General features: G+C 44.7%; 1 protein-coding gene across 1 annotated transcript; it reads right to left on the bottom strand.

The window, feature by feature from the left end:
* Window positions 1-9983: 9983 nt before the first annotated feature.
* CTXND1 (cortexin domain containing 1) lies at window positions 9984-15035 on the bottom strand. The gene is made up of 2 exons (XM_030457437.1): window positions 14967-15035; window positions 9984-10217 (listed from the first exon to the last, which is right to left on the bottom strand). Exon 2 carries the CDS (start codon window positions 10161-10163, stop codon window positions 9984-9986), a length of 180 nt encoding a protein of 59 aa, XP_030313297.1. The 5' UTR covers window positions 10164-10217; window positions 14967-15035.
* Window positions 15036-16333: the final 1298 nt, after the last annotated feature.

Below are 16333 nucleotides of genomic sequence, written 5' to 3'. Positions count from 1 at the left end.
TTAATGGTAACAGGAATGAGTGAATGCTGACTTCTTTTTTTTTCAGTGTTCATATGCTGCAGGAAAATTTTTGATGGAGAGTGCATATAGATGCTAAAAACCTGTAAACATCCTGTATTAAAACAGGTACATGGCAATGCCCTAAACTAAGTTGTAAAGATGCAGTCTGAAAATGTTCTAATCAATACAATGGAAAGCAGCAGGAAAACAAATCACATAAAATAAACAAATAAACAAAGTAATAACCTTTTATAATAGAGAAAACAGAAACTGAACAGTACAAAAAAAGCCCAGCAAACAACTAACAACAGTGAGCAAGGCTCAGCACTAAGCTGTTGTATTGTAGAAAGAAAAATCTGGTCTGGCTTTGGAGTTCAACCCAGATGTTGCAGCTCTGGTGAGTGCCTGGGAATAAACCCCAGCAGCCTCCAACCTTGTTTGACCCCCAGATGTGAAGGGGGTTGTCCCTGCTTCCTGAGAAGGAACTCCTCATGTCCCAGCCATGAGCTGGGAGTCTGTGTCTGGTCCCCTCCTCAGAAACAAGCTTGGGGATGCCTTGTGCATCTTGCCCTGATTTTGGAGAAGGGATGAGCCTGTTTCTCTTGTCCTGTGTCCCAGCTTCCCTGTGGTCAGGGAGGGAAGGTGAAGTTTATGGTGGACACCAGCTGCTCACCACTGGCAGTGACACCTTGTTACTTAACAGGGGCTGTGGTGAGAATCCCTTTCCTGTGCTCCTAGAAGGCATCTCTTGCCATGGCATCCCCTTGCAGCAGGCACTGCACAAAGCCACATCCCACTTCTTCTCAAGTGCAAAGGGCATCTGCCATCTCCTGCTGGTCTACAAATCAATTTAACTCTATGGCCAAGTGCCAGATCACATCAATTAGAAGATATTACTGACTGAAAGAGCTCAGGAGACCAGATAATGAACTCTGGTACTGTGCAAGGGGAACTTGTTAAATATTTGCTTGGTCCTCAAAGTGAAGAGCCTGGCGAGGCTGTGGCTTCATGCAGAGGCAGCAGGATAAGCAGAGGCTGCTGCTTTTCCTTGCCTGCCTTCTTGATCCTCCCAGTTGTTTTGCTGGGCTGGGATCTGCAGGTTATTTGATGCCATCCTGGGGAGCATCTGCTGCTCATCAGGGATGTGAACCTTTTGGCCATATAGGAGAGAAAAATTAATTTGAAATGAAGATTAGTGAAAAAATGTGGCAGTGCAGATAAATCACTGCTAAGGGGGCATGGTCACTGAAATGGGCTCTCTTCCAGTGTGCAATAATAATAGTCCTTTTAAAGAATGATACTTGGAGGATCATCCCCAAATCAATTTAAAAGTTTAGCCTTAGACATTCCACTATCACCATGAGGGATGACCTGGCCAGGAAAACAGTGGTACATTGTTGTTTATCAAGGAAAAGCTATTTCCCCTCCAGGCTCTCGTGGAAACTTGAATTTGAATTAATAGGCTCTGACTTGGTTGACAATTTATAGGATGCTTTGTGCCCTCTTGTGACCTGAGAGGACAACCAAAAGTTGGTACCTTTCCTATTGGATTTAGAAATAACTTGTGCAGGTCCTCTAAGCACACCTTGGCTTTACTCCTGGCAGCAGCAAGAGGTCACTGAGAGCATTTTTCCAGTGAAGAAATTTCTCTGCAGAAGCAAAACCAGCATTGCACCTTGCTGTATCTGATGTATTGGAATGCAATGTCTAAGGAGAGGGGTGCAGCGCAGCTGATGTTGGGGCAATGTGTCATTAGCCCTGGGTTTTGACCTTGATTTGAGACATTTTGCAGCCAGGCAAGACAGCAGTGTAGGTGCTTTCTGGTTGCAAGAGTGCTTACTGAAGACTCTTAAATCCTTTTCCCTAGTTTTGTGCAAGGCAAGGAAACTCCTGTACAAGGGCAATGAATTCCTCACCCAGAGCCAACCAAGCTCCTTGCTTGGGCAATCTGGAAGGTGTGTGGTACCCAGAGCCCTGCTGCAAACCAACATCTGGCAAGATAAAGGTAGAAATCCCCCCAAGCTGTCTCCTGACCCAGAGCCAGGCTGCCCGAGGAGCAGCGTGGTTTTGCACCTTCTATGGCCACAAATCCTGGTGTCTGGACAACCACCCTTGCACCATCCTGGGGACAGGGAAAGGTTGTCAGGTCCTCCTTGTGACCCCAAAGAGGACAAGGCTGAGCTTCTTTAGCCCAGGGACTCCTGAAGAAGCCCCAGGTTCCCAGAAGGTGAAGATTTTCTGGAAAGGAGCTCAGATACAGCTCTGAGAGCAGGATTCTGAGGTGAGCTGGAGAAAGTCCAAAACTTCCCTCAGGACAGAGCTCAGAGACATCTGCTGCCTGCTGCATGGATGTGGGCCAAAAAGTCAGGAGATGCTAAAAAAAGAGAGAAACTTTTTTTTTTTTTTTATGCCCAAGGCCACTTTCTTTTCACCTCCAGGAGAAGGCTGTGGGCTTCATTTGGGTGGGCACAGGGGACAACAGAGTCCTACAGCTGGGCAAAGCAAACCTGGAACCACCAGCACTCCTGACCCTCACCCCTACCAGGGTACCTTGTGCTGAGGGGGAAACGAAGGGTAAATTGATCCTAAAATCAATTTACCCTGCAATCAATTTAGCACTGTCCTAAAATAGCATCCACTGCTTTTGCTCAGGCCTAGCAGCACCAGTACCAGTACCAGCACTCACTGCCTGGCAGGCAGCTTCCTCGCACACCAGTTTTGGGAATCACTCAGGTGCTTTGGGTAGCTCCACCTCTGCTGGGGCAGCTGTGACAAATTTGCACCCTTGGCCTTTAAATTGAAGCTCCTGGTGCTCTCTTCTGGCTTGGGGGAAGTTGTCTACAGGGTAGAGGTGAAGCTGAGCAGAGGTAGGAAGATGCAGTTCTTGGAGGAGCAGCTGGATTCAGCTTTGGTGTTCTTGGTTCAGCATGGGGACCTGGTGCTTAGAAAGTTTGCTGTAGAAGAGCTATTTCAATAGGTTTGACACCCTCTCTACAAAGAGCTTCCCTTCAATGTTTGGAGATTTTTGTTGCAGTTAATCTTGAACATGGCTCTCTCTGCTTCTGAAGGTTATTAATTTTATTTTTATCTAAATCTGTTCTCCTTGCTTTGCCTAAATCCTGGCTTCCAGCAAAAATGAAAAAAGACAATAAAACCCAAATAAATCTCTTCTTCCTCTGCCCTGCTGTAGCACCAGGTCTGTGACCTGGGTGTAGCAGAAGAAAAAAATTCCTCCTTGGATCTTCAGAGGCCTGGAGAAAAAACCAAACCACTTCTGCTGTGTCAGCCACCTGGGAGGTCTTGTTGAGAGTCATTCAACACTGCGTGGGATAAGAGACCCTGCTTTCCTGACCAGAGAAAAGGGAAATGTGCATCTAAAGGGAAACCATGGCTTTATGCTTGCCTGGAGCATCCTTCTTGCTGGCTGGTTTCTTCATGCTTGGTGGAGCTCAGCAGTTCTCAGAATCTTCTGCTGGAGAGCAGTGATCCAGGACGTGAGTACTACTGAGATGTTGGATGGAAAGGTCTTGGAGGGGTAGAGGAGGTGTTTCTGTGTGTGCTGCCTTATCATGGGGTGGTAATACATGCAATGAATCATACTGCCTGATAATGCTGCATCTGGTTGTGATATTTTGCTGGTAAGAAATATAAGGGCAGCCTCTGATACTATTTGAGTGCATTTTTTTATAGATCCGAGCTCTGTCTGGTTGGTGTGTAATGAAAAACTGGGTATAATTTATAGTAGTGCTGTTGGTATAATTAAGTGTCAAAAGGAAAGTACAAAATAAAACCCTAAAGTGTACTTCAGAGTTGAAAGGAAACAATGGATTTTCTGTGTGAAATGCTGGTGTTCACATTGTGGGTTTTTTTTGAAGATTCTGATTAGAAATGGATGTGGTATCATAGGAAAAAATCAGTTTTGATGAAAATGGTCAGATCAGCAATATTTATAGTTCCTTCATTAGCTATGCAGTATTAACCCAAACTAAAACACCCAGTAGCTATTCAGGGTCAGGTGGTGACTTTAAAAGGGGCAGAGCTGGTAGGTGATGTTCACATTGGTTTTGACCTTAAGCAGTAAGGCAGGAGGCCTCAGCCTTGGTTGCTGCTTCTCTTCAGGATGCTCGTATCCTTGCTGCTTAGTGAGAAAGAAAGAGCTCATTTCTGGAATTTTAAAATTGATTGAAGACTTCAGAAGTACGTGAGGGACATGCTAAACTACTGCTGAACTACTGCTACCATGCTGCCCCCTGCAAATTTGCAGTGAGCTGCTCCTCCTCCTCGTGTCCCCTCATTCCCAAGAATTCCCCTCAATGCTTTCTCTTCTGTGTGCATGTTTGGTTTTCCATGAAGGTTTAATTACAGACCTGTGCTTTCTAATTTTTACTCCATTTGCTCCATGTTATCTAATTAGCAGCTGTAACAGAGGTGGGGTAGACACTGTCACTGAAGAAGGGAAATGCTGCAGGAGCAGAAATCCCTGGTGGCAGCTGAGCCATCACCTGGGTCAGATTGTAGGATCCACACCTTTGTCAAGGAATAATGGGGGACTGGTTGGGAGCTGTGAGTACTGGGAGGGTTTCTTGTCTCCTTCTCTCTGTGTGCAGGGCAGATCTGCTTCAGGGCTCAGGCAGCTCAGTGTCCCTGCAGAGGGATGGATGCCCTGGAGATGCCACATTCCAGGGCTGGCTCTGGGCTGTGTCCCTGGGTTTGTCACCTCTGCTGCCTGCTTGCAGTGTGTGCTGCAAAGGCAACGTTGCTACTTGAGAAATCCAGCTAGTCTTAAATATCAAATGTTTCCAAAAACTGCTTTCCTGACAGCTTCAGCACACTTGATGCAATTTTAATACATTTTTGCTTGATTTCTAGTTTGCCTCCGGGAGCTGCCTGGCCAAGTCCCAGTGCAAAGCATGGAGTTTTGTAACTAAAAAGTGTATCATTCAACGCTTCCTAATGCCACTGTGGATTGAATTGAGCCCTGAGAATAAATGCAACCAGGGATCTTAAACTGTGGGTAGTTTTAAAAATGTATGTGTAAGTAGTGTTTTCCTTCTAGTTAGCAAGAAGGAATAGTAGCCAAAGGGTATCAATCAATTTTTAACACAGGGAGTTTTAAAAAAAATAAAGTGCAAAGGCAAAAGAATATTGGCTGAAATCAAGAATTTCCATTGCAGCATTAAATTGAAAGTTGGGGATTTAATATCCTTATTCTCCTGATATGTAAAACCACAAGACAGCAAAGATAGCTGGTCTGAAACTTGGCAAATCTGGGATGGCAAGGTTGGAGACTAAGGGTAAGGAGGGGAAGGAGATGAATTCAAGTTTTCCACAGCAGGGACAGCTGAAGCCATTGCAATGGTGCTGCTGTCCTCGTGCAGCCCCAGCACCACTGTGGACCAGGATGGAGCTGGGTGTGGGACGGGGGAGCTGGTGCATGGGTGTCACTCCTAGGATTGTCACTTCAGATGCAAGACTGCAGGGGTGGCTGCTCCTTTGGTTGGCTCCTTGCCCCAGCAGCTGTGCCCAGACCACATCCAGGTCATGGTGTCACTGCTGTCCTTGGGTCTCTCCTGGTGAAAGTTGAGGCTTTATAGGCTCAGTTATTGCTAAGGATGGAAGCTGTGGTAGCACAGGGGAACAGCATCAGTCTGGCTCCATGGAAGCTTACTTTGGGGGTCTATAGAAATGTCACTGCCTTCCTCTCTCATACACTGCCTCTGTTTTCTGGGGTGCCAGCTCCTGGATGGACCGGTTAGACACCTGAAGTCTGCTGCCCTCACAGCCCTCCCTGCATGTACCATGGAGATTGCTGGAGGGTGAGCACAGCATTCTTTCCATCAAAGTCCTGTGTTGACTTGACCCCTGAGCTCTAGGGATGGGGGTTGAAGAAACCCTCTGAGCCCTGCAATGACCCAGCAAGCTGGGAAGATATTTGGAAGGCACAGGCTGCAACAACAGTGCTTGTGCAGCTCCAAGGCTACCATCAATCCCTGCTTCTTTCAGACAAAAATCTTTATGCACACAGTTCTCCAGGGTGTCTGCCCAAATTCAGCCACTGCTGGCTTCAGTTCAGGTCTACTATTTTAGCCATAGCAACTATGCTGGGAACAGCAGAAAGACTCCAGCCTCTGCTTCTGCCCCATTTATCAATGGGCTTTTGTGTTTATGGCAAGCTGGGCTGCAGGCACAAAACTCCCTCTGCCAGAGGGCTCAGTGCAGGACAGGCAGATCTATCAAGTGCCATTCTTCCAGGCATCACAATTCTCTTTCAAAACGAAAGAATTAGCAATTTCACCCCTCATCTATTTCAAGTGAGGGAGTACCCTAAGCACTTTTTACTCAGCATATCCCATACTCTGTGGCTTCTTCAAAGGGACCCCACAGATGCTTCACATTCACTTGCTGGCAGGGGGAGTTCCAGTCTCTGGCCATGTTTCTTTTGGTATGTAATTTGTTACTGATAATGAATTGCTGAAATAGAGCATTCTGCAATCCTCCCCTGAAGTGCAGCTCTGTTCTGCTCTCAGCTCTTCCTGACTGAGGGAATAACCTGAAACAGCTCCTTTGGAAGGGTTGAGCTTCCAGAAGAACCACAGGAAGATTTGGAGCTCCATCAGCTCTGCCCTGATCTCTGTAGTGGTGTTGCTGCACAGGGAGCATCTCTCTCTTCTCGCCCTGCAAGGTGAGCTGTCAGAAATGTAAATTTCTCAAAAATCATGTGATTTTTTTTTTTAAAAGGTCCTAGCAACTAGCAGTGAACCACAACAGAGACAACAAGAAGGTTTTCCATGTTGAAGCTGTTTATTGTGTTAGATAAATACACTTGCAACAAGTTTCAATTATTTCCTCTGAGTGCAATCCCTGGTAGAATGGCATAATTTAAAAGAGAAAAAAAACCCCAAAACTAGCAGAGGCACTTGCTGCATGCAGCTGAAACTACTACCAAGCCCAGTGATGCAGTCCCTCTAAACCAGACCCTTCACCAGCCAGGAGCACAGATTTGCACACCAGGCTTGGGGGTCAGTGCTGAGAGGGAACCTGCTGGGGTGGGCAAGTCCCAACTCTGAATGCAAGGCAAGTCCCAAATCTTTCAGCTTTCAGTGTGATGTTTAGTATTGCTTTTGTGAGGCTGTGTGATTATAACTGGGGGGCACAAGGAAAGGCAGAAATTGGAATGCTCTTACTTTATCTGTGTAAAACCAATCCTATTGACCTTTTTTATGGTCCTGTGAAAAGACTGGACATGAACAGGTGGATGGTTATGCAGACCTTTTTGTCAATAGAAGGATGGACTTGACCAGTTGTATCAGACAGACACAAGTGCCCTATTAGAAAATAGGGCTATCCATAGGGGTCTTTCCATTAAGATTTTCAGGAAAATCAATAAAATGGTTTGTACAGCTGGCCAAAGGAAAAAAGAATTGGCAAACATTCTTGCAAAGCTAACTTTGTCATTTTTTCCCCCTGCATTCCTAACCCTTTGCTCTCACACAGGCTTTGCTCCTGCAAGGACTCCACTGCTGTCCCTGCCCTGCCAAGGACACAGCACATGACTGACCCTGGTCTCTGTAGTCAGCCAGCTGGCTCAGAGGCTTCAACTTAAGCACATGTGCAAGTCCTTAGCTGAACAGGAGCTTGTCAGTGCCACAGGACAGAGCCAAAGAGTTCAATGTGCAGATAAAACCTGAGTGGAGCACTGGCATTGGGAGGGGTGATGACAAGCTCTGTTCTTGCTGTGCATCAGCTGTGAAGCAGCCAGGTGACCTGCAAACTGAAAGCATCTCTAGCCTGGGGATAGACTTTGTTTGTTCTGTAAGTAGATCCATTAATATTCAAGTGGGACACAGGACTTAATGAAAAAAAATGGGTTCTAAACTTTCACCCATCCTATGGTATGGATAGATAGACTCACAAACAAGTGAGACCAATGTGTTTGTTCCAAGTGGGATGAACATTATTGTTCATGCCTGAAAAAATCCTCACTTACTTGTGATCAACTGGCTAGCAGAAACTGAGGTTAAATAACTTCCTGATGAGCAATCTGCAGTGGGTAATTGAAGCAGTGGAAGGTCTCTTGCTAGAGAATAGCAAGATTAAAGCCAATCCTCAAATCTGCCTCCTGAATGGGATCTCCTACAACAGATGTTAGCAAAAAAATGTGCAGTGCAAAAGATCCATGCAAAAATCTCACATACCTCATAGCCTATTTGGGCTGTCTTTAATCACAGTGCTGAGCACCTTACATCCAGACTGTCCTCAGAAATCAGTGGTAAATGTAACAAAGCCAGGTGCTATTTGTCATGACTCAAAGTCCTGCAATCTTAATGAGAGAATAAATGGAGAGCTCGACATATCCTCTGCCTGGAGAGAACTTTCCTCAGTCTGTACTGAGATTCAGACCCTCCCCATTAGTTTCCCAAAGAGGAGCTGTAAATCAGTGTCCCTTTGTAAGGCTCTCCAAGCACTTTTTGGTGTTATGAGACAGACAAAATAATGTCATTGGACCCATTTCACTGATGAGTAGATTGAGGCACATGAAGTGGGTTGTGTGATCATCAAACAAATCTGTCAGAACTGGGAATTGTAGCCTACAAGGTCTGCCCAGATTCCTTGCCACAACCTTTGTTTTCACTGTGCTTCACCTTATGGAGGTCAGGTAGGATGGAAAGGTGAAATAATGAGGTGCCCTTCTTGCAGATTTGTGCTTGCAATTCTTGTCTGTTCCTGATGCTTGTTGTGGTTGCAGTACCTCCTCCATAATGCTTCAGCAGCTCCTTACAATCACTGAAGTCAAACACGTAGTCACTAGAAAAGGCAGCAGTGAGCAAACCTTAGGGGGAATAGAGGACATGGGAGTCCCTCAATCTCCAGTCTTCAAAAGGTGAATTTCTTCAACTTTCCTGTTCACTTAAGCCTTCTTGCATAATGGCTGTCTTCATGAATTGAGAGGGGGAAATGTACAGCTATTCACCTTATGAATCTGTGGGGAAAATTCTTATTTTAAAGGTGCTGAATTTCTCCGAGGTAGAATGCATGTTATTGCATGTTACTGTATGTAACTGTTATGCTGAGGAGTTTGAGTGACAAAGCTGGAGCAATGTCTCCTTGCTTATTGTTTTTGTCATTCTATTCGTATCATATTCATATCATATTCCACTCAAGATGAAGTTGCACGTGGAATCACACTGAAAATCACAGCCAGTTCTATGTAGCTGAAAACAGCGACGTCCAAGCTCTGCTCCATGGACTTGTGGTGGCTTCCAAGCTCCTCATGAATTATCTCACATATATGGCTAATCCATTGACACATGGCAGATGATCTGACCAGTGTTTGCATGAGTAGAATAGAGCAAGGTGGTGCTACAGGGTCAGCTGCAGTTCCTGACCTCCTGGGAACATCAGTCTGAGTGCTGCAGTATCCCAGTCACCGGAACTATGACAGCAGTGCTGCCTGTGTAGGACCAAGTGAGTAGAGAATAAACTGCTCATATAAACTTACTTGACCAGGGGTGCTTTAGTGCTTCTACTTAGAGATGATCTTGGATACAAAACTATAAAATCTGGGCCTTTTTTAAACACAAATATAATGACTAAGGAGGATATTTGAAGCAATCTGTTCCCAGGAAACACAAAACCTGTTGCTTTTCTGAATTCTGATTACCTTGGATTAGTGGAAGACTCTGAAGGGGGGAGGACAAACTGTGCAGGACCAAGAGTTATCTTAGGAAAAGTGTGGTGAGTCTTGTGCTACTTGAGTTACAATAGTATTTTCAGTAAAATAAGGGTTGCTGCATAGTATTAAACTGTACTGCCAGAATGGCTTCTTGTTCTCCTGATCTCTTGAGCAAGAATCATTCACACTGTGTGCTCTGATATTGCTGTTGTCCTGCATATCTGGAAATGGCTGTTTGTGTGTTAGCCTTCCTGGGAGGAAAAAGCCTCCTGGATGGCAGCATTTTATGGCTCTGCCTAGAGAAGTCCTTTCAGTCATCTAGATGCTGCTCCTCCCATGTAGATGTTGGGATGGCACTGTAAGGGTCCATGATGACTTTTGCACATCGAATAATCATCACAATTAAGAAGAGGCAGAGGAAAACAAAACATGCTAATGTCAGTCCCTTGTCCACATCAACATACACGGGCTCTGGGGTTGGTCCCTCCATTGCTTCTGCCACTCTTCATCTGGGTTTATGTTTCCTCCTAACATCATCGACCACCTGCAAAACAAACATGGGATCAGACACCACAGGCTGCTGCCCCTGAGAGTGGGGAAACCCAGGGGTACAGCTGGAAAGAGAAAACTTCCCTGTTTAGTATATTCTTCTAGGGAAACAAACCTGCAGGAAACATCATAGCTTGGGTAATGGTGAGAGCAGGGAACAGGAAAGACTTCATCTCTATCTTAATTCAGTCCATGAACGCATCTGGCTAAGATATTAGACAATAGAAAATGATGCTAACAAAGAAAAGAGAAGCAGTGGAGAAGGAACACTATTCACCTGAAATATTATCTCTCAGAAGAGGCCCAGATAATGTTCTTGTCTTGGCATTTTCCAGTCATAGAAATACTTCCTCTTCTCTGCTGGTGTGAAAGAGCAGACAAATGGCAGAGAAAATGGCAGAGAAAACTGTTTCTATCCTGACTTTCTTCTCTGTCCAAACATCCCCCATCTCTCACTGGTACAAAGCAAAGTAAAAATTGTATGAATTTATTTTCTGTAACATTTAATCTTTGGTACTCAGAGTTTCTCCAGGGCAATAGAAGATTTTTAGGAGAGATAAAACTAAGTGGGTGTTTTATCACCTAGAGAGGTACAGAGGATTATGTGATTAGTATAAGGATTATTCTATTTGATGCAGATGCCTGTGTAGCTGAAGGTCTCTTCTGACCTCCTTGTCTGAATCCATAACCAAAATGACTTCAGCAGATATTGACTCCCTTCTGCCTGTGCAAATTTGCCTCCAGGCTGCTCACACAAATTGCTTTGTATGAGGATGCTGAAGGAGAGTAACTGCCCGACTTAGAGAATGAGTCATTGCCCAGGCACTGGGGAAATTTTTCCTTAATTCCACCTTTGGTCAAGGTAAGAGTTAGAAGTGTTGAGGGCTGCTGTTGTAAAAGAGCAGGAATGTGGAATGCTCCTTTAAAATAAAAATCACACATCAAAGCTGTTCACATCAATGCAATAACCAACCTGAGAAACAATCCCTGCTTCATTTGGAGAAGAAAAATGGAAAAGGGAAGGTACTGAACCATAGGGAGAATTGGGTGAAACTTTGGTATCAAGCAGTCCAGTTGCTCTCTCTAACCTCATTGATGCAGTGAGGAAATCCCAGGTACAGGTTTTATCTATGGAGTCAGGTTTGCCAGGTTACATTTCCAGTGAGCTGCTGCTGCTTGTGGCAGGGCTATTGCAGTAGCAGTTCACATCTGGCTGGATCATGGTGTTCATCATCCTGTGCCAGCTGTGAGTAGGTGACCCAGTGACTCCTCACCTCTTGTACCCTGGGAATTTTTGTTAGGGTGAACTGAGGCCCTTTTATTTCAAAAATGTGTAATTCCTCCTCTCTCTCCTAATTTACTCCTTTTCAAGCAGTTTTCCAGTTTCACCACCTCTTAGATCCTACAGGGCAAGTATAAATCAGCTGGGCCCTGCAGTCTATTTCAAGCACAAGGATGGCAGATTCTTTTGTTTCCTGAAAGCACAGAAATTACTGTGACAGCTGGTCCTGCAGCAGGGAGATGAAAGAGAAGCTGATGACACAGTGAATGAAACCAAGCAGACAGCACATGTGTTCATCAGTTAGATCCTTATGATGGACCAGTAAGCTTGGGCCAGTGAAGAAATGGGTGAGTAATGGGAGCAGAGCTGTAATGCTCACCTGGCCTGATCAGGTGTCAGGTCAGATCAGAGCTCTATTATTCCCAGAAGATCCTCATCACTCTGTTTCACCAGCCAAGAGATCTTACCTTACAGTTTGTAACTTCATTTGGTGAAAGAGACTTTGTCAGCAAGGCTGGGTTATAAGTATGGATACTTTTGTTTTTGTGCAGCAGCAGCAGAAAAAAAGATGTTAACAAAACTACTAAGATAGCCCAGTCCTTCCTGATATACCCTAATGAAGTTCTGACAAGGATGGATTTGATTTCACACTGTTACCTCCTGCAGAATATCAGAACTACCTGGTAATTTCCATCAGTACTGATCTCTGATGAAAAATTGCATTTTCAGTCAAATGTACTTTCTTCTAAAAGATGCATCATTTACTCAGAAAGTGATTCAAGCCTTCAAGTAGAGATTCATCTCTTGGAGATTTTTTTTTTCCTCTTCAAAATGGCATCACATGTTCCCATAGGAGTTTTGGTTCAAGTGTTGCATCCTTCTGCTTGCCTCTGCTCACAGGGCTGTGGCTGGGTGATATTTCCTATGAAACACCTGAGCTATCCTGCAGCCCCTCTCCTACTGGGAGGGAAAAGCATGTGCTGGAAAGGATCTGGCAGGCAGAAAGCTTTACCGAGAGGGGAAAGCAAAACCTATGGCATTGGGAGTTGCAGTTCACACAGAAAACTACAATGAGTTTAATGGTTTCAGGTTTAGGTTGATCTAATTTGTCAAAAAGTCTTTTTTTTTCAGTGGGAATATAAGTATTTTTTCCAAAAAGCTGTATTTTGAGGCTGTATAAATTGCATATTTTTCCTCCTGCTTTCCCCATAAACTTCAGTTTGTGGCTACAAGTCTGAATTAAATTATTAATGATGGAGAAGGTATTTTCTGGGGGTGGCCAGAAGGACCTGGTTTTCCAAGTTGCTTTCCTTGCTCAGGGCTTGACTGTTCATCTGAATCTGTCTGTGCACCAGCAGTGTGGGAGAGGGAAACCTCTGCAGGTCCAGCTTGTCAGAGCTGTGCCAACATACTGCTGGTGCTCATCCCATTTGCAGGGTGGATTAAGTGTCAGAAGGCATTTGGTGATGTTCTGCACTGTTAGTTATTGCACTAGCATTTCAGCAGCCTTGGCAATATAGAGACATTTACTAGCTCTGTACAGTTCTAGGTGCTGGAACAGGCTTTGTGTCTGAGGCAGCTGTCTCCAGATTATTTTGTTGTTGCTGGAACATCCCCCTGGTCTACACCAGGCAGACATTCTAGACCAGAAGCTGGTCCCCAGATGTGGAAGGGGATATTTGCACACATTCACCAGGACTGATTACCCTTTAGAAAGTCCAGCTCCCTGGTCTTATAGTCAGTAAGCTGTTTGATTTAACATTTCCCAAAAATCCTTTAGCACTGCTGCAGCTAAGGATCTCCCTGTGGATAAACCAGTGCACAGGTAGGGAATAAGCTGGTTCCCATGTGAGTATCCACTCTGTCTTGTGTCTCCAGCACAATGAGGGGCTCCTGCAGGGCCACGGGGTGAGGGTAGGGCAGCTCCTGGCTGCTCCCTGCTGTCTGCCAGGTATTTGTGGTCTTCCATTTCTGTAACAGCTGAACAATTTATTCTGTTTATTTTCCAATTCCTCAGCCAGTGTCTCAATCTCCCCCTTTCATTTCCTTGGTGCACAGCAGCACACCCAGGCTTGGAGGGGGTGTGTGGAAGGCTCTTACAGGTTGAAACACAACTGGTGTGGAATGATCTTACAGGTTTAAACACAACTGGGCCATGCTGAAGGAGACCCTGCTTGCATACCCTACCATCCTCCTCAGCCACAGGGGGATGTGCTGTGTATGTTTGCAGATCCTTGTCTGGCTTGTGAAATCCATCAGTGCTATTGAAACTGCCTCTTGCTTTGGCTATGAACTGGCTGGATGGATGCTTTGCTCTTATTTACCAGCACTGCTGATGTTGACAGCATATGTGTGTGGAGTGTGGAGTGGGGAAGATTAGCAGAAACAATTATAAAGGGTCACACTTGAATGGTCACATTTTCGCTGAATTGTAGAAAATTACTTTTTCCAACTTGCCAGGACCTCACTGTAGATTTTCGTTTCAATTTCTTCACATTTGTTGAAAACATAATTTAGTTTGAACAAAACCAACAGATGGGGGGCAATCCCTGGTTCAGATTAAGTTTAGCTGTCTTGAGTTTACTCTCGTCTGCCCATCCTCAGGGGTTTCAATACAATCGCTCCCCCTCTGAACTTCTCTGAAAATAGATGGGTGCTGCAGGCAGCCTCAGCAACCCAAGGAAGGAGCTGTGCTGGGCAGTGAAATTCCATACCAAAAGTGACTTTGTGCACTTGGCTCTCTGTGGCTTGCAGAGAGCCAAGACCAAGCAGCAGCTGTGTCTCTTTGGAGAGGTTGGCATCATGTCGTTTGGATGCCTTGGTCCCTGCAGCTTGCTCTTGTCCAATCATTCCTGCAGTCAGGAAGCCCTGCAGCCTGGCAGTCATGTGCCACAGTCAGGGACCATGGCCTGGGCATAAAGAACGTGGGTACCTCACTGAAGAGTCTCTCCTGAGCATCTGGTCTTTGCTCTGCTGTTTGTTTTGTGTTTCCAAGTACTCTTTTCATCAGGAAGGGGAGGATATATTTCACAGAAGAGAAGATATATTAATCTTTTATCAGCTTGTGTAGAGAAGCAGACAGAGATATGTTTGCATCCTGCAGTACACCAGCTCTGTTACAGGTTCAGTTTAACACTTGTCCTCGTTGGTGTGGCTGAGTTTCACGATCACTGTTACCTACACAATGTACTTTAAAACACATGGGATTTTTTCCCAAACCTGGCAATCCTGGCACTGTCACCTTAAATATAATCTAACGATGTACCCTATATATTGCAGAGCTGTCTAAACCACACCAGTTCCTAGGCTGGTTAATCATGTTTCTGCTCATCACAAGCCATAGGATAGATTTCAAAACATTATATATTTTTCTTCTGTACTCCTTTCCCAAAACAGTAGATAGATACAGGGAGGGGAGGGATGAAAAACTATACAACTGCATATATGCAAGCACATCCCTACCTTCCAGCCCTGGGTAGGCAGCGTGTCACATCCCAGCACAGCAGCATTGTGGAGTTGAAATCCTGACTGTAGTCATATTTTAAGTTTTGTCAGTCGGTGTGGCTTCCACGGCCTTCAGGCTCCACTCAGGTTCACGTCCACCCAGACCTGGAAGCAGTTCTCCTCACCGGTATGTTCTGGAAGAGAGAAAAAAAAAAAAAAGAAACAATTACAATTCAGAGTTGCTCATCTGGCAGGATGTGGGCGTTACGGAGTCGTTGAGCAGTTGGGAATCGCTCCAGTGACAGCCCGAGGCAATCGGATACAGTCATGTGCAAAAGGGATTTGTTTGCCAGGCATTCCCTAGAAGAACGTTGAGGATACAAAGTCATCATATCTTCATCTCTCCTTAAACGGGGGGGGGAGGGGGAAAAAAAAAAACAAAAACATCCAAAACAGAAACAAAAAAATTTTCATTCATAGTGAAAAATCAACCAGGTCTGAATAGATCCTGCACTGGAGCCTGAATCTCTAGTTAGTATTTTTATTTTTTAATCCTTTTTTTTTAACAGAAGTGTTCAGAATTGAAGTCAAATGTTTCATTTGATTTAAGTGAAACTATTTGATTAACCTGAGCTGATACAGCAGGGCTTAAGAACTCTATTGATTTATTTATTTTAAAAAATAATTAAAAAGTAAAAAAAAAAAAAAGAAGTAATAAAAAGGTAATTTATTGGTTTTACACAAAGTAATTTCAACCAGACAAATTTGCTGGATGATGGCCCCATTTCTCCACTCAATATTGTTAGCTCTCTAAAGTTTTATATGGCCCAGAGTCCAGAGCACATTTATGCGGAGTTCCTCAAACCCTGCTGCATTGCCACAGTCAGACAAAGGGTAAGAAAATTTGATTCTCTCCTTGGGGAACTCAATATCTGGTGAATTTCCATTCCTAAAGCCCTAATTAGGCCAGAGAATGAGAAGCTGGACCTGGTGCTCAGACACATGGTATCACTAATCATAGCCTTGTCTCCTGCTCACCAACTCAGATTGCTTAAAACCTTCATTTTGTTCATTGCTACATGTGTATCAGGACTTTGCCATGGACCACATCTACCATGTTAAGGTCTCTGAACACAGACCAAATGTTCCAGGGAACTTACAGTCTGTGTGAAATAAAAACAATACTTGGCTTGGAGAGCACATGGTGAGACAGGGAATGGCTAGGGACCCAATGCCAATGACCCAACACCTTGAGTATAAGAGGGACAATGAAGTTCACTTTGCAGACAGCCTCTGCAAAACTCTTTTCCCATCTTTGAAGGGGATTTGGATGGTGACCACAAGGGACAGATGCTGGAACAAGGGCCAACAGGAAGCATGGGCTG

The sequence above is a fragment of the Calypte anna genome, chromosome 10 (genome assembly GCF_003957555.1).
Source record: "Calypte anna isolate BGI_N300 chromosome 10, bCalAnn1_v1.p, whole genome shotgun sequence".
NCBI classification, from domain to species: Eukaryota; Metazoa; Chordata; class Aves; order Apodiformes; family Trochilidae; genus Calypte; species Calypte anna.
The sequence above is the reverse complement of the archived record's forward strand: the minus strand, read 5'-3'. Positions and strand labels throughout refer to the sequence as shown.

Coding starts and splice junctions, on each gene's coding strand:
- CTXND1 (XM_030457437.1), bottom strand. CDS start 10,163: ATGGAGGGACCAACCCCAGAGCCCGTGTATGTTGATGTGGACAAGGGA.